The sequence below is a fragment of the Prionailurus bengalensis genome, chromosome B2 (genome assembly GCF_016509475.1).
Source record: "Prionailurus bengalensis isolate Pbe53 chromosome B2, Fcat_Pben_1.1_paternal_pri, whole genome shotgun sequence".
Classification (NCBI taxonomy): Eukaryota; Metazoa; Chordata; class Mammalia; order Carnivora; family Felidae; genus Prionailurus; species Prionailurus bengalensis.
In genome coordinates, this window is record NC_057349.1 from 75,284,543 (window position 1) to 75,303,004 (window position 18,462).

The 18,462-nt window shown below is 37.8% G+C and overlaps 1 protein-coding gene across 4 annotated transcripts in view; it reads left to right on the top strand.

Moving 5' to 3' along the window:
• LOC122490368 (cytochrome b5 reductase 4) overlaps positions 1-18,462 on the top strand; it is a 99,802-nt gene that overhangs the window by 76,196 nt on the left and 5,144 nt on the right. For all 4 annotated transcript variants that reach the window (XM_043593032.1, XM_043593029.1, XM_043593030.1 and 1 more), the window contains exons 11-14: positions 2,740-2,880; positions 4,410-4,562; positions 7,370-7,520; positions 7,827-7,913. In XM_043593032.1, the coding sequence (XP_043448967.1) occupies positions 2,740-2,880; positions 4,410-4,562; positions 7,370-7,520; positions 7,827-7,913 (532 nt within the window). The remainder of the gene's footprint in view (positions 1-2,739; positions 2,881-4,409; positions 4,563-7,369; positions 7,521-7,826; positions 7,914-18,462) is intronic.

An 18,462-nucleotide genomic window follows, 5' to 3' on the forward strand; every position in this document is an offset into this window, starting at 1 on the left:
CCATCTTATATTTACTTCAGTTTCTCATTTTCTTGTCTAATTATTTATGCTCACGAAGCCAAAAACCTGACACTTAAATGATGGCATTGTGCAGACTGAACTAGTCAGCACATCTGCTTCATAGTCTTTTTTCCTCCTGTGTTTCAGGGCCATCTGTCTATGCTGTCTCTCTCTTCAGTATAATTAAAAGATAAAAGCTTCCTTAAATGTTTCTGAAATTTTTAGAATCTGGATATTCTTTGAAATTATAGCAGACTTATAGGCAAGATGTTGAAATTATTTCGTTGGTGTTAAATAGCAAGAATACTCTATGAACTCTAACAAGAAGTGTCAGTAAATTACTGTAACCCAGGGTTTTGTTGTGTTTTAAATATAATCGAAGAGATGCATACTTCCTGTAGCACATCCTTTCTTGCAGACACTAGAGTTGGCATTGTCATCAGAGGATGAACCTTTTCATCCATCAGTAAAGTTTTCAGAAGGGCATGATTACATTTCATTATAAGAAAGCACTAAGGCCCTTAGGCCTAGGCAAGACAGGCACTTGCCCTGGACTCCAGACTTGGAAAACTCCCCAGTGGCTTTCTTCCAGTCACACCCCTCCCATAGGATGAGAAGTGTGCAGGGCCAAGAAATGGCCACCTACTGTTCACCCTCTTTCCTTCAACACTGCACTCTGAGCCAGAATTCATGCTCACATGTCCTCAGATCCAGTTGCATTCAAGGAGTGGCCAAGGCTGTTTATGAGGAAAGCAAGTAGATGAGCTTAAACATAGGGGATGTGTATCCACACCCACATAAAGCTCCACTTAGTGTCAGACAGGGTGGGGGGTGAGAGGAGAAGGGGGGCAGGCCATAGCTAGTCAGTGGGGGTGCAGCTCCCATCCTCTGCCATCTTCCTGCATGGAACTCCGAGAAATTCAAGAATCCTCAATTTAAACCTCACCTGCTAGGACATTATTTAACAGTTATTCATCTAATTTATAACTTTTAAATGTTTAGACATATAGTACATGGATCTCTGATTGTATTCTCACTCTGAGTCCCAGAAAGGAAGGGACAAGGAGATCACTTGAACCTGCATTTCTCCTTGTGGGTAAGCCTATGTCCATTGATCCTTTGTCAGTTGAATACTGGATTAGGTGCTCTAGGATAACTTTACAGTGATTCCTTTAGCTGTAGTCTGGTCCAAGCTATGCCCTGGCACTAGAATGAGGTGACTCAAAGAGTGCCCCTTGGTTTTGGTGTGCAGTGCTATACTCGAAACTTAGGTGCGTGCTGAGCTACCGTGGAAGCAAGTGGAAAGATTTAGTGACTGGGGTCTTTAGGGCCCACAGGGACAAGGGAACATGAGAAATTGGATGATACTGTGGCCAAAATGATTTCTTAGGATTATAAGTGAATTTCAGTTTTCCACTCACTATTGATTATTAGGTGTTGGGCCTTCACCCCCTAAAATCTTGAGTAAATCTGTACCTACTTAAATATTTTTAGGTGTAAAAAAAAAAAAGGTGAGAGAATAATTAGGATAAGAAATTATCAGAGTTAATTCCTTTCCATCTCTGTAAATGCTGTTTTATAAGAGAGGAAATAACAAAACAAACCAGCATCATCAGTCTGTCTGGTGTACTATTTGTGTCCAAAAAAAAATTTTGTAAGTGAAAATGTTAATGCTTCCAGAATTCCAATAACAAGTTCTTCTAACTTAAATGATATTAGTTTGTTCTATGTACAAATAATATTTCCTGAGCTTGGGATATTAATTTCAAATATTTTCAAAATTTATAGAAATACTTTTTTCTTTTTATTTGTTTATACATTAGTACCACAAACTGGGAATTTTCATTTTTCTCTTAAATTAATTTTTTGAATAATGAAAACTTACACCCTTATATATAAAAGTTTTGCTGTAATCATTTCTTAACAGTTAAAATTATATAATTTATATACATATATACATAAACATAGAGAAATAGAATGTATATTTTTCCTGTGTTTATCAAAGAAATATTTCCAAATTATTTAATAGTACTGATATTGTTAAACCTTAAATACTTTGAATTTCAAGAACATTTGGTAAGAAAAGACTTTAGAATGTAGATTTGTTGATTATCAAATATTTTTCACATCTGTAATTTAATTATATAGCTGTGAATATAAGGCTTAAAAGATGAAATTATTAAAATGAATTTAAGAAGAAATAAATTAGGCTTTAATTTCTTAGAATGTAATGCTTTTAATATGTTATAATTACAGATATGAGGAAATAAGACTTAGTGAAGTCATTTTTCAAACTACAGAGGTATTTACAGTTTTAAAAATAGATATCTCAGAAAATAAAATGAAAAAATTTCCAACTTTCAGATATTCAAACTACTGATGAATATTTATTTATTTATTTATTTATTTATTTATTTATTGTTAATGTTTATTTTTGAGAGGGGGGGGAGGGGCAGAGAGAGAGGGAGACACAGAATCCGAAACAGGCTCCAGGCTCTGAGCTAGCTGTCAGCAGAGTCCATCATGGGGCTCAAACTTAACGAACCGTGAGATCATGACCAGAGCCGAAGTCAGACACTCAACCGACTGAGCCACCCAGGGGCTCATTTTTAAAGCATGTAGGCATTTTAGTGAAATTTGAGCTTGCCTAAGTATAGAAGCTGAATCTGTGCTTTCACTTAGTCTAGTGTTACTTTATTTAATTTATTTATCAATGAGAGAAAATGAATCACTTTCTAGGTTTATACTACAGAAAGTGCCGGTTAATTTCCAAGGAAGGCGTTACTCATGATACGAAGCTTTTCTGCCTGATGCTGCCACCAAGCACTCATCTTCAGGTGCCAGTTGGGCAACATGTTTACCTCAAGTTAACTATTACAGGTAAGGTAAATAGAGGTTTTGGGGAAACCATTTCTTTCCTTATTAGCAGTTGCAAATCAGTACTAATCCTTTTAGGAAGTAACCATTTAGGTTATTAATAAATGCTTCTGGCAACTGACTACTAGCCAGGTTCTAGGTTCATAGATGCAGCGTTCCTGCGTGTTGGAGCCGCAGCCCTGCCTTATCACTGTAGGGAGTGAAGAAACTGCCGGTCAGAGAGAGAGTTCCACCAGCACGGTTACTTATTACTGAGAACACTAAGGGAAAGAGGGGAGGGAGTGCCTAAGTGGTCCTTCAGGGAGACAGCCACTAGAAACACATCCCAGTATCTCTTAGTAACCACGTATGGTTGTGTCATTTCGGAAGTTGAATGTGTAAAACTGAAAATGAGTGATGATTAGAAATGATTTCCTTACATGTGCTGCCAGTATAAGAAGTTCTATAAAGATAGTCCTTACTTGAATTCTTTCTCCCTCATTTTCATCCTAAAGTTACTTCATTTACTCATTTCAAATACCCTTCTTATCCTTCTAACATTTTCTTGGCCTTCTGAAGCTGCAGAAGGTCACATTCTCATGTCAGTTAGTCTTCCCTGCAGTCAGTCTAAGCAGACTGCCAGCCGGGGGTTGGTAGGTACAGTAGGTTCCCACAGCACTATTAAGTTTCCCTCCTCACCATCACCAGTGCCAGGCTGTCAGTCAGTAGCTGCTGTCTTCCCAGTGTGGTCATTGTCGATGTATTATAATTTTACGGGTGGATCAATTTTTAGATGTCAAGGAGCCATGTATAAAATTCTGGTCTTAAAAATGTGTGGGGACTCCTCTTTCTTTGGAATTTGGCTAGCTAAAATATAACACAAATTCTTATTAGATTCGTGTTTTTTAATAGTATATTGTTGGAAGTAGTTGGATTAACATTTTTTCTTTCAGTTGCCAAAGCAATATATATTAAAAAATTAAAACAGCTCAAAATGTATGAAGTAAAAAGTGAAATTCTTCCCTTTCTTAACCCAATAATCCCAATGGCCATCTGTAACCATTGTTAAAAATTTGGTGCATAATTAAAATTGTTATGTAAGTACCTTCTTACACCTCTGTGTAAACTTTTGATGTCTTTTTTTTTTTTTTGTGGCCCATTACAAAGTTTATATGCTGATGGAATAGATGGATGTCTACATTTATTACCATGAGTCCCTATCATACTGCACATAATAAATGTACATTGTTTATATGATGGGTAAAATATTGATTTGTTAAGTTTATTTCAGCATGCATAAGCTTCAGGGGTGTGTGTGTGTGTGTGTGTGTGTGTGTGTGTATACATCTAATGTGTATATGATTCTAACTACATGTTCTCTGTATATAGTATGTGTGTGCATCTCTAGGGAGAATATATAGTTAGAATCATATACATATTAGATGTACAGTTTTCAATATGTAATGATAGCATCATAATATTTGTATGTTTCATCTTTATTCAGGGCTTTTGAGATTTTTAAAATTGAATTTCTGTGTCATGACTTTTTCCAGGTACTGAAATTGTGAAGCCATATACACCTGTATCTGATTCCTTACTCTCAGAGTTCAAGGAACCAGTTCTTCTCAACAATAAATACATCTACTTTTTGATCAAAATCTATCCTGCTGGACTCTTCACACCAGAGCTTGATCAGCTTCAGATTGGTTCGTATTCTTTTTTTAAACCTCTTTTCTGTTCTAGATAAGAGCCCGTGTTATACTTATCCTCTGGTTATATCCATGTGGGAGTCTATCAAATATCTCAGACTCAACTTGTCTGAGACCAAAGTCGTGTTCTTTTTGTCCCACCTAATCTACCCTTACTCCCATATTCCTCATCTTTATTATTTATAGCATCACAGTTCATTTTTGACACGATCGGGAGGCTTGAGTTATCCTTGAATCTTCCCATTTTCTCCCTCCCGATCGAGTCAGCCACTAAGGTCCAGTGAATCTACCTCCCAGTGGCTTTTTAATCTTTTCTTTTCCTTCCCTTCTGCCACCTTCTCGGATCAAGCCTTCATCATCCCTCATGACCTCTAACTGCTCTCTCTCAGTCGCCTCTAATGGAGTCCTTCTGTTTCTGTTTATCTGCATTTCCAAGCTGCCCTGAGGAGAAATTTAATCATGTTTCTCTGCAGCTTTGAGACATCTGACGGGTGTCCATTACTTAACGGTTAAGTCCTCTGCATGGCCTATAAAGACTTTCATGATCTCTCCAGCTGCATCTCTCATGTAACTACTTGTATAAATACAAAGTACTTATGCTACTCAGAGTTCCACAAGCTTGTCACCCTCATTCATAGGTACATGCAGTTGCCTCACATAGGACACCCATCAGCCCTTCCTCTACCTGTCAGGTACCTTTTTTTTTTTTTTTTTTAAAGACCCAAACAAAATACCACTTCTTTTAGAAGCTGCCCTTCTCGTGAACCCCTCAGTAACTAACACTTTGTTCATAGTTCTCAGATAAGAATAAATAACGTTCCTTCTTTACAAAACTTTGAGTTTGAGGGTAAAGATTGTCTTCCTTATCTTTATAGTTCCTATACCTCAGCATGGCAATTGGCACATAATATGCTCTCAATAAGTGTACTTTGAAAGAATTAATAAAAAGACTATGATGAAATCTATTGTGATTTCAAGACCCCTGTTCCTGTTTCTATTCCTTTTTCTGTACCTTCAACTTTTCACTGCCTTTTGTTTGACAGTAAAAGTGCCCTTCCTGTTTTTAACATAGCATTAGCAGTAACATCGAGGTGCCAGTGAGATAGGTCATTAAAATTTGGAAATAAAGAAAATTTGTTGCTTTCTGGAAGTTAAGCCAGTCTCTACATAATGGATATGATTAGTCCTCTTTGGTTACAAAGATCAAAATATTGAATATGAATCAGAACCTAAAGAATCTTGGAATCCCTGCAAATCTAGTGAAGGTGACTATCATCTTGTGGTAGCCTGACATGTGACTATAGATAGCATGTGGAAACTGAACCAGTGTTATTATAATCTTTTAATAGAGATCATGTGAACAGAGCAGGGTGGAGATTTAGCCTAGAGCATGAAAGGGAAAGCCCAAAGAATGAGATGAGTGTTTTTTCAGTTTCATCCAGGGGAGCTAGACATGGCCCCAATACCTGTGTCCCTTGGAGGGACACACTGGCATGATAGTGATAACTCATGAAAGCCTCGTCATGGCTTAAATGAGCTATGCTATAAAATTATCCACGTCTTTGTTTCAACTCCATGTTCACCAAGCAACTCTTATATGATTATTTTGGCCTTCCAAGTGTTCTGATACTGAGAATGAGATGCCCTGGAAGGGGTGTGTGATGTTCAGGTCACTAGGTACAGATAGCCTTTTGTAAATGAATTGCTGTTCTGGCCGGTATACTTTTAACATCTTGTGAACTTGATTAAAATCCGGTATCTTGCCTGAGTCTAGTTTTATGACGTTGAAGGACTGGACTGTTGACAGAAGTTATCAAGTTAATTCATTCTGTGAGGCATCTTTAGTAAACAACCAGCTGACTTTTTCCTGAAGATGTTCTGATCTTATGGTCCTTTTGAACTATAATGGGGAGCTTCTGTTACCTTCTAATACTTAATTCATCACTTACTGCAAGATCCTTACTATCCCGCTGTGGACAAGAAGGAAAAATTATGAACATCCAAGCATTTAAAGAAATAAAGCAAATTATTTGAAATTGTTTTTAAAACATGTTTAACTTTTCTATTTTTAAAATTACATTGAAAATTTCTGAAATGTCTTAAAGGCAGTTCTCTTATTTGAGTGGTACATAGTGGTTATATAAAAATGCACTACAGAAAATGTTTTGCTCAAATATTTTTATTCTAGATTGAGAAGCAGCATGCTCTAAGTACAGTTTCTGATCTTGCTTTGTTTTTATAGGTGTTCAATTCAGAACAGCTGTTGTTTTAATAGGTTTTTCAAAGATTTCATGAAGGTGAAGTTAGCACATTTACTAACGTAAGATTTTAGAATACTTTTCTATTTCCATTTTCTCTCCTACTAGTTTTATTGCTATGGCTAAGAATCCATATGTAAGCAGTGAGTATATATTCTCCACCTTGTACTGTGTAAGACAGGTATACATAGACACTGCTTTTGAGGTGCTTATAATTTAGTTTAGCAATCAGTCCTTTACTGAGAATTTGTACTTAAGTGCTTGTCAGTGGTTTGTAAATTAGAGATTCCAGATGGTTTGGGAAAATAATGTTGGGAAATGAGTGTAATAAAACCCCATTATTAATTTGGTTATAAGGATATAATCCAGACATACTTGGGAGCTTAATGAGTATTCCCCAAACTCCTTACATACCTTAAAGACTAAGATGTAGTCTGAAAGTTATGAATTCATCCTGTTACTCCTCAGTGTTCTAAATTTAGCTAGGCTAACGTCAGTTTCCCTGATTTTTTTTTCTTCTGATTTAGTTTATATTTCATTGTTTAGGAGATTTTGTTTCCGTAAGCAATCCTGAGGGCAGTTTTAAAATATCCCAGTTCCAAGAATTAGAAGATCTCTTTTTATTGGCAGCTGGAACAGGCTTCACACCAATGGTTAAAATACTGAATTATGCTTTGACTAACATACCCAGTCTCAGGTATGTAACTTTATCTTTAATTACTATCCTTTATGAGGCTATTAGATTAGTGTAAGGTATTCTAAATTAATTACTCAGTGGACCTTAATAGACGTATTCTCATTTCCTCATTTATCATTTCCTTACCCTACGTCTTCTAGTCCTAGCTGTTTTACTAACTTGATTCTTTTATTTTTGATACTTTGGGTTACCTAATTGGCACTAAAAAACATTCATGCCAGTTTACGTTTAGATTTTTCCATTCATGCATATTTTAAATGTAACTGAAATAGTTCTTTTTGAGTTGTTGTTGTTTTTTCTTTTAAGGAAAGTGAAGCTGATGTTCTTCAATAAAACAGAGGATGATATAATTTGGAGAAGCCAGTTGGAGAAATTAGCATTTAAAGATAAAAGGTATTAAACCGGTGTTAGCTCTGCACTTAAATATTCAAAAATGTATAGTCAGTCTAGGCCTTATCTCCTTTGATTGGAGTGTTTAATTAGCCAGGAAGCCCCGTCAAAGAAAAAATAAACTAATCAATAATTCCCTCAATGCAAGTAATGTTAATATCCCTCCCCCAAAGAAATACTGTTCGGTAAGATTAACACGACATCATATATGTATTGATAAAATATATACTGGACGTTATGTTTTAACATGTTACTTATTCTGAGTTGAGTTTCACTGAAAATGATCTAGTATAGCCAATTTGATGATTCAAGATTTTCTTGCTATAGTGGGTGCAAATCAAATAAATGTGATAAGATGGATCAAGCAAAAATAAATACATTTCCTTACTACAAGATTTCTTAGAGCCTTTGTGACTTTTCAAGAGGGGGGCTTCCTTATGTATGTTCAGTTAAGATTTTCTTCATTTTTGTTTGTCTACATTAAGTCATTAATAGCTGTTAATACTGGTGGTCCTCAGTACGCACCTTGGGGAATGCTGGCATAGGCAATAGAAAAAAGTTCGAGCCAGGCTGAACTCTGGTAGAATGAGAAAGGATGGGAATCTGTTTCATTGAAGAAAGCCTAGCACAGTCAGCTGAAATTAGATAGTTGAAATGGGCTATGCCCTATCTCCCCTAAAGAGAGTTAAAAGCAGCAGGAAATTCTGAAGGTATTGTTTGGAAGAGTGAATTGGAGGAGCTGTCATACTTTGTAAAGCATATCTGTAGTTATCCAAAGCTATGTTTAAGAAATTCAGGACTTCATAAAGACTTCACACAAAATATCTGAAGTAAATATGTTTAAGATTGTACAGGACAGATAAAATTCCAGGCTTTTTGAAAGTTCGAGTTAAAGATGTCAACAACTCAGCTGTTCTGAGACTCCGTTTCTTGTGACTACTTTCCGAACGTCCTTGCTGTGGGAATGAATGGCCACCTTTCGTTTTTCCTCCCTCCTGTCTTCCATCCTCTTCCCCTCTCTCTCTTCATAAATACCGTTCACAAATTAAAGATGACCTGACTCACTTATCCTTGAAGTAATGAGTCTTCTTACATACTTAAACCATAAACCTAAAAGTATTTGTATTTAGGTAGCCATACGACAGTTTAGAGCATGATTTAAAGAAATACAAATTCCTAGGTTTTCAAGCGTCTTTTTCACACTTTTGAAAGTGGAAAGTTAGAAGCGGCATGTACCACAAAGCCTAAAGCCTAAATTCTGGTTTTCATTCTACCCTTCACCAGCTTGGACCTTACTCAAAAATTACTTAGCTCTGTGGGCCTGTCTCTTTATCTTCCAAATGAAATAATGACATCTTTCCTACTTACTTCGTAAGGCTAATGTGAGGATTGGAGAAGATTGTGTAACTGCTTTGGAAACTGAAGCCCTACCTCAGATATTTGAATTGTGGCTTAGAAGAACTCTACGTACGTGCGTTTCATTTCTGCATTAACTGAGCTCCTGTTGTCCTGATCAAACATTTAAAAGAATTTAAACAGCATTGCTAAGCTTTTTAACTGTAGGGTTGTTTTAAAAAAAAATGTTTCCGACAGCGTTTTGACAAAGTTATTTTTGAACGTAGTTCCCTTGTACAAGAGGATCCATTTGCTATTATTTTCATGAACAGACATTGTACTTTTAGACTTTCAGTAGGAGCTAAACTTGATTTAAAAAGTACTTGGTAAAAAGAAATGTGTTGACAGCCTCTGAACATAAAGTGTGTTTTCTTTTGTTTCATTCTGTTTTGTTTTGGTCTACATAATTTGGGTTGGTGGATTGCATAGGCTGGAATATTGAGGGTGAGGAAAGGCCCCTTTTTTTTCATATCTGGATGCCTGGCTCTAACAGCACTCACCAGGTGAGTGGGCTCTCCAGCTTGCTGAGAGAAGTGATGGCGCTCTGACTTCTGGCCTACTTTATCCTCCCTCTTCTCCTGTTTCTCTTCTTGCCCTCCCCTCGTGCTCCTGGGTGCTCGCTCTCTCTACTCGCTAACCTCCTCCTTCTTCTTGGAGACATAATTGTCCTTGCTTGAGGCACTCTGTTGGCACGGACTTCTAGTGTTGTATGATTGCCGCTCCCTGGAGACTCGTGTCATGCCCTCACTGGAAAACAAAAAGGCCATGCTTGTATGGAATGTTTACCAGGAATGTTACCATATTTTGAGGCTTTATGAGAAAATAAGCCTTAAAGGTTTATTGATGGGTTTTTAGCACTATTGTTGAGTCCCACACAAAAAAGGAAAGTAAAAACTCAGATTTAATATAAGGTTATTTTAATTAGTCACATCTGTATTTTAGTTAGTATTTATGGGCATCTTTTATATATTAAACCATCCTTTCCTACATCTTGACTTTCCTGTATCACTCCTAATTTTAGTAATAAAGTTTCTGATGACAAAATGTTGACACCTGAACATATTAAAACAATTATTGGGTTGTAAATATCTTTTTAAAAATCCTTCTAAATTTTGTAGTTAAAGCAAGTGAAATTCCTTACTCTGTAGGATTAGGTCTCAGCCTTCCACTCAGTCCTTGTGGAACAAGAAGGGACAGATAGGATGGATATTGAGGCTAAGATATGATCTAATACTCTGATTTTCAGCGAGCATGCTATGCTTGTCCTCCAAGTTTATCTAGATAATATTAACAGATGAAATTCTTAGAAAAATCATTGCATAATGGGAGCTTACTAACCTTGTGACCTTGGGCAAGTTATTTCATCTGACTGAGCCTCAGTTTTTCCGCTTGTAGAAATAAGGATATCAATTACCTACATCATAGAATTATTATTTGGCTATAGGGGTCAGTGAGACAGTTTGTGTAGGTGCCTAGCGCATAATTAGCGTATTTGTAACATTGATTCATTCATTAAATAAATGTGAGCTCTGCTATGTGCCTCTCTACACAGGGGCACAACAGTGAACAAGATACTATGTTGGCTTATTTTCTCATACAATCCAGGGAATGTATCTCTTCATTTACCCACATTGCTAAACTTAATAGAATTGCAAAACACAGGCACACTATAAGTACTTTTATGGGATGTTTCTATTTCAGTCAAGTTTCCATGTCATTAAATATAAAATTTGAACAGAAAACAGCTTACTTGAATTTTATCCAAATATGTCCAGTAGTTAGGACTCCATTCACAACATTTCAAATCTAGCAAAATCTCACACATTTATTTTTCTTAAGAAATTTGAGAGGAAACAGAAGGCAAAAATGTGTGGTAGTAGCTATAGTTAATTACTATGTAAACTGGGATCCAAATTAAATTTCATTTATCTCTCTCTTGACCTCTGAACAGTGTTATGCATGAGGTCCCATCCCTGTAGAATGCCCTAGCTCTGTGAGTTCTCAGCTTTTGCAAAATGATTTTTGAGGGGCGGGATAGCTTGACATTGAGATTGACCTCTGGACAACATTTTGTAATATATAAAATTTTTTTTAATGTTTATTTTTGAGAGAGACAGAGACAGAATGTGAGTGGGTTGGGGCAGAGAGAGAGGGAGGCACAGAATCTGAAGCAGGCTCCAGGCTCTGAGACGTCAGCACAGAGCCTGACGCAGTGCTCGGACTCATGAACCGCAAGGTCATGACCTGAGCCGAAGTCGGACGCTCAACCGACTGAGCTACCCAGGCACCCCTGTAATATATAAATTTAATAGGTATTTTCCCTTCCCTTTCAAAACAGTCATTTTTGGAGAAAACCTTCTTTTAATAAAGCTATCTCCTTGTCTCACTCTCTGACACACACATGTGTGCACTTATACACACTCATCTTTTTATTTTGTTTTTTAAATAATGTAGTCTTAGGGCTCCTGAGTAGTTCAGTCAGTTAAGCAAACGACTTCAGCTCAGATCATGATTTCGCAGTTCATGCGTTCAAGCTCCATGTTGGGCTCTGTGCTGATAACTCAGAGCCTAGAACCTGCTTCAGATTCTGTGTTTCTGTCTCTCTCTGCCCCTCCCCTGCTTGACATTCTCTCTCTCTCTCTCTCTCTCTCTCTCTCTCTCTCTCTCAATGTCAAAAATAAATTAAAAAACATTAGAAAAAAACTTTTAAATAATGTAGACATACTGATTAAACTTTTTATAACTACATTTTCTACTTAGTATATTATGCACATTCTGTGTATCGAATATTTTAATGTTTATTTATTTTTGAGACAGAGAGAGACAGAGCATGAAAGGGGGAGAGTCAGAGAGAGGGAGACAGAATCAGAAGCAGGCTCCAGGCTCCGAGCTGTCAGCACGGAGCCCGACGCGGGGCTCAAACTCACGGACCATGAGATCGTGACCTGAGCCGAAGTCGGACACCCAACCGACTGAGCCACCCAGGCGCCCCTGTGTGTCAAATAGTTTAAACCAGTTTTTGTCTGCCTCAATCTGCCTCTCCACCCTGTTCCAATGACTTTAGGGGACATTTATGTCTGAAAACATTTTTTATCATCACAACGGAGGGCATCTAGTTGGTAGAGTCCAGGAATGCTGCAACATACTACATACACACAACAATCTCCCACAACAAAGAAATAACCAGCCCCAAATTCCAGTAGTGCCAGTTGGGAAAACTGATATTTAATAGCTGCACTATATGCAGTCATGTAACCATACCATGACTTATTTAACCAATCCCCTGCTGTTTGGCATAGTGATTACGAGCTGCTCTGTACCTCCATATGCAGGATAAAAATTCATCAGAAGAATCATCAGGTCACAGAATACCAAGGCTATTGATACATTTTGACAAATAGCCTCGAGAAAGGTAAATTACCAAGCACAGAATATTGTACTCCCCACACTTGATATGTTAGTGTCATTATTTTTCCTTTAGAAAGGATGAGGTTAATGTTTAGGGCATAAGGCAAGGCGAAAGAGAAAGGGATTCCAAGCAGCACAAGGACAGGGGATTGTGTACCCCGTTATGGGCACCGGTGGACCAGGCACATCACTTCAGTCACTTGTGTGCTCACTCTTTGCAAAATGTGCTTAATGTTGGGGAAAGATACAAAATGAGTAAGAATCCCCAAGTGGTGGTGAAGTTCTCAAGTTCGGCAGTAAGTGTAAAGTCTTGAGAGAAATGAGTCATATGTTCTAGAAGTCTAGGAGGAGGAGTGATTCTGTTTTTGTGAGGGTGGGGATGTCAAAGCTTCATAGAGGAAGGTCTGGGCTTTGGGGAGCAATTAGCATTTCTGTGAACAGGAAAAGAAATTTGTATAATAGGATTTTTTATAAGCAAAAACCAAGAGGTCCAGTATGTTGAGTCCATTTATGTTGAACTGTGTGTGGAAAGGAAAACAATGTGAAATAACTTTGTAAAAATAAAACCATTAATTATATCCATATTAGAAGGAATCTTAGTGGTGATCACTTCTAATCCTCTTATTTGATAGTCAACAAAACAGGGTAGTTAAAATCTGGCCATGGAAGACCTTAAGCATAATTCTTGTATTACACTTAGTACATGGGAAGTTCCGGCAACCTGGGAAGCACATCTCCCTTTATTACTGACAGGGTCTGTAGATAATGACTATGTTTCTGTACCCTGGTGTCAGCATTAAGACTAGCGATGTTTCAGTCTAATTGAGATAGCAGATGCCGATGATCTCAGAGGCACAAGTACATTGGAAATGTTCCTGAACCCCTTTCTTTTTCTCCAGCCTGTGATGTGCTCAAATATGTGGGCCCCTAATATGGACCCATAAGGGACTTTCTTCCTCCCAGATGTTCCTCAAATGGTGTGTTTCTTGGAATGTGTTTTTTTAAACGTCCATGTGTTCCCCTGACCAAAGGGCTCTGTGATTAAATAAGTCAGAGACAGAATGTGTACTATATTACCTTCTTGAAGATTTGTTGCGAAGTTAGCATATTCAAGGTTTTGAGAAATTCTGAAGAAATCTATTTAACTTTTCTTAACCCAGTAGTCCCATACTCATTTGAGAGGTTAGCCTTCTCTCATGGATTACCACTCACATCTGGAAGAACACTAGTGTTTCATCAGATTCATTTTGAGAAATGTCTCTGTAATATGTATATTTTATCAAATTTTAACCCCTACCTGTTTATTTTGTGAATTATTACCCTATGAGCAAATAACTAGTTTTCCTGTTGTTTCTAGTATTTTTCTCTTTTTTATTGGTTTTTATTTTGATTCCAGTATGGTTAACATACAGTGTTTTGTTAGTTTCAGGTATACAATATAGTGATTCAGGAATTCTGTACGTTACTCAGTGCTCGTTGTGATGGGTGGGCTCTTAATCCCCTTCACCTGTTTCACCCATCTTCCCACCCACCTCCCCTCTGGTAACCACCAGTTTGTTCTCTATAGTTAAGAGTGGCTTCTCGGTTTCTCTCTCTCTTTTTGTGTGTTTGTTTTGTTTCTTAAGTTCCACATATGAGTGAAATCATGTGGTATTGTTCATCCATCAAAAAATGAAATCTTGCCATTTGCAATAACATGGATGGAGCTAGAGAGTTTAATGCTAAGCAAAGTAAGTCAGTCAGAGAAAGACAAATACCTTATGATCTAGTATTTTTCTTTATCTAGAGAAATCAGGAAAAGCTGGGGCTCCAAATACCCTGAAATACCCTTCTCTAGGCAGTGACTAATCACAGAAGCTTTCTGAGCAGAAAGTTGTAAGATGGGTTCTGGGTTTTTAGAAGAACTAATATAGCCATGATGTGTCAGATAGATTAGGGCTAAGGATATTAGAGCAGTATTTTAGTCGAGAGATATAAAGGCCTATTGCAGAGTTGTGGCAGTAAAAATAGGAAGGCAGGAGATATGTGTAAGAAATGTGAAGGAGGTACATTTTGGAAGCTGATTGGCCGGAGGGGGAGGGAATCAGTTGTTGATGACTGCAGGCTCTGCAGTCATTTTAGATTGAATGCATACATTTGTATTTCAGGACTTTTCATCTTGGATCATTATCAGTCTACTTTAAAATAATTATTTTCAACATGAATAGATACTTCTCTAAAGAAGACATCCAGATGGCCAACAGGCACATGAAAAGGTGCTCAACATCGCTCCTTATCAGGGAAATACAAATCAAAACCACACTCAGATATCACCTCACGCCAGTCAGAGTGGCCAAAATTAACAAATCAGGAGACTATAGATGCTGGAGAGGATGTGGAGAAACGGGAACCCTCTTGCACTGTTGGTGGGAATGCAAATTGGTGCAGCCACTCTGGAAAACAGTGTGGAGTTTCCTCAAAAAATTAAAAATAGATCTACCCTATGACCCAGCAATAGCACTGCTAGGAATTTACCCAAGGGATACAGGAGTGCTGATGCATAGGGGCACTTGTACCTCAATGTTTATAGCAGCACTCTCAACAAGAGCCAAATTATGGAAAGAGCCTAAATGTCCATCAACTGATGAATGGATAAAGAAATTGTGGTTTATATACACAATGGAGTACTACGTGGCAATGAGAAAGAATGAAATATGGCCCTTTGTAGCAACGTGGATGGAACTGGAGGGTGTTATGCTAAGTGAAATAAGCCATACAGAGAAAGACAGATACCATATGGTTTCACTCTTATGTGGATCCTGAGAAACTTAACAGAAATTCTCCATGGGGGAGGGGAAGGAAAAAAAAGAGGTTAGAGTGGAAGAGAGCCAAAGCATAAGAGACTCTTAAAAACTGAGAACAAACTGAGGGTTGATGAGGGGGGGTGGGAGGGAGGGGAGGGTGGGTGCTGGGTATTGAAGAGGGCACCTTTTGGGATGAGCACTGGGTGTTGTATGGAAACCAATTTGACAATAAACTTCATATATTGAAAAAAAAATAATAATTATTTTCACCAGCTTGTTTACTTCCATTGACATTTAGACCACATAGGTATTTACCAGAAGCAGGTCTACTTTCTCTCGCCCACTTGCTCTCTTTTTATGTTGCTTTGTTTGCACTTAATAGATTATCTAAATTTATTTTCAGGTAACCTTCTCAAGAGTTCTAGTCCTTTCCTGCATGTTGAGATCACAGGGCAGAAAAGAGTTTCAGAACATATACTCTTATGCCTCACGGCTATAATTGTTGCATACAGCAAATTGGCCCTTATTCATAATAACCCAGAAGAGAGGATTCCATAGTAATCACCTGTATCTTAATATGATAAAAAGGAATGCTTCTTTAAAATATTCTTGAATCTTAATTTGGTATTGCTCCTATCCCACTTTAAGTTCTTCTAATCCTGTAGCAGCTAAGCAGGAGAGCATCCTCTTCACAATATCCCTAAAAATTATATCCATGTGGCTGTGTGCTTTTTCCATTAAGCGCCCAAAAATTATGACCGAGGGACCGCTGTGTGAATAAATACGAAATGCATGGGAAGGTTACACCCTTTATGTAAGGATCTCAGTTATTTATCACCCTTTAGTAGATGCCTGCAGAAGGTATGCCAATGACTAGGCTTTTTTTTTTCTTTTAAATATCTCAGTAAAGGAAAATTAGGTGAGAGGGACACCAGTATTAATTTATAGATCTTAGCAGTTTTATTCCAGTGACCAACTTGTTGGAAATAGAGCCAGAAGAGACAAGTTTTTATTTTTAATTTAACCAGGTAATTGCAATCTTTTATCCAGTTGTCTGTGTATAATTGGAAATGTCTTAACATAATGGTTCTGCAGCTGCTTTTGGGTCTCCTTTGATGATCTGCTGAAAGGCTATGGATCTTCTCAGAAAAAAGCACTTATGAATTCACGTACATTTTTTAATGTGATTTCATAGATGCCAGCATATGACTTTGTTCTTCCAGGCACATTTTTGGTTTGTTTGTTTGTTTGTTTGTTTTTTAGCCAATATGGCTTCTTTGTAAATAAGTTTCTTTATTCCTTCAAGTATTTTTGCACACTTGCCTCAAGCCAAACCCAGAGCAGTGTACAAATAGTACATTCTGGAATTATCTAAAACTATTTTAAATTTTAAATGCCAGCAACAAAAAATAAGTTAGTGAAAGAAAGTATTTGGGGAAGCTGTTTTGTACAGAGTAGAATAGATTGCTGCTAAAACCACATGGGGACCTTAAAGGTAAGAAATAGAACATAATTCTGTAGGGCTTTTAAATATAAAATCAGAATATTAGAACAGAGATGATATAGTTTTCCCACCTCATTCTGCGAATGAACAAATAAGACCAAGAGGTCTGGGTCTGGGTGAGAGCCTGGACTGGTTCTCCGAGCCTCTGCAGACACTCAGCGTTGGCCTGTGCTGCTCTGTGCTAGTCAGTTTGCAGGCACCTTACCTGAGCTGTCGCACAGCGATGTGAGGGCAGCGGCACCGGCCATGTCTTGTTTCTGTTCTGACATTTGGCTCCCTGGGCCCCCTCACAAGAGAAACTGTTCGCTTCTACTTTTTCTCAAGATTGATGTTAACGTATGATTTATTTCTGCTCGTCTTGAGAAAGCATCTCAGTTATTCACTAGGAAATGTAGAAAGTCATTTGATCTGCTAAAAATGGTTAAGAATGAATTGTGTTTGCTACAATGGAGAGCAGGTACAACATAACATTTTTAATTTACTGTGATTCTTTACCAGCAATTCACTTAACAGATCACAGAGCTGTGGGAAGAAATGGTCTGGAGTACGTTGTGAGATTTGGTTTGATGTTCTTCTCTCTCATTTTAATTCTGTACCCATTTTTTTTTTCTTTCATGTGTTTCATTTCTTAGTATCTGAATGCCTCCTGTGTGTTGGCCACTAGGGATGCAGTGACAGCCAGAGCGTGATCCTTGCTCTCATGGAGCTTATGATGTAGCGGGCAAGGTAGACATTAATAGGATAATCATCTTGATCACCACATATTTACAGGCCGAAGTAAGGGCTGCGAAGAAAAGGGAAAGGAAAGCATTCCTACAACACATATAACAGAGCACTGTGGGCTGCAGTGCTTCCCCCTTTGGAAATGATGCTTGAGCTAAGAACTGAAGGGGGGGTGGTGGTTAGTAGAAGAATTTCAGGAAGAGGATGGGCAGCACGTGAAGACTGAGCCAAGTAGACACACAGTTAGGAGCCAGGACTTGGTGAGGATATGCTTATGGCAGGTGAGGCAGAGAAAGATCTCCTGGATGAATCCCAAGCTCCTGGCTTTTGCAACCAAGTGGACCATGGCGCCGTTCACAAAGATAACCTCAGGTGTGGGATAGGGAGATCATAAGTTGATGTTGAAGACAGCAAGAAATGAATCCAGTAGGCTCTTGGGTCTGGAGCTCGTTGGAGAGGTTTGGGTCGGAGATTAAAACGCACATGCCAATGGTAATTGCTCTGTTCTGTGATTTATACAGGCAGATTATGAATAGAAATGTGGAGTTCTTTGAGATCCCTTGGAACTCTCTTTCTAGTGAGTTCAGTAAATAACGCCAGATTACTCTTCTTATTCGTAGCAAAAGTTAACCCTTAGTAAATACAGATTTACCTATATGTTTTTGTTAAACTTTTGCTTATCATCTGTTCTAGTGCTTTTCTAGCAAGTGTATCAATTTATACACTTCATACACTACAG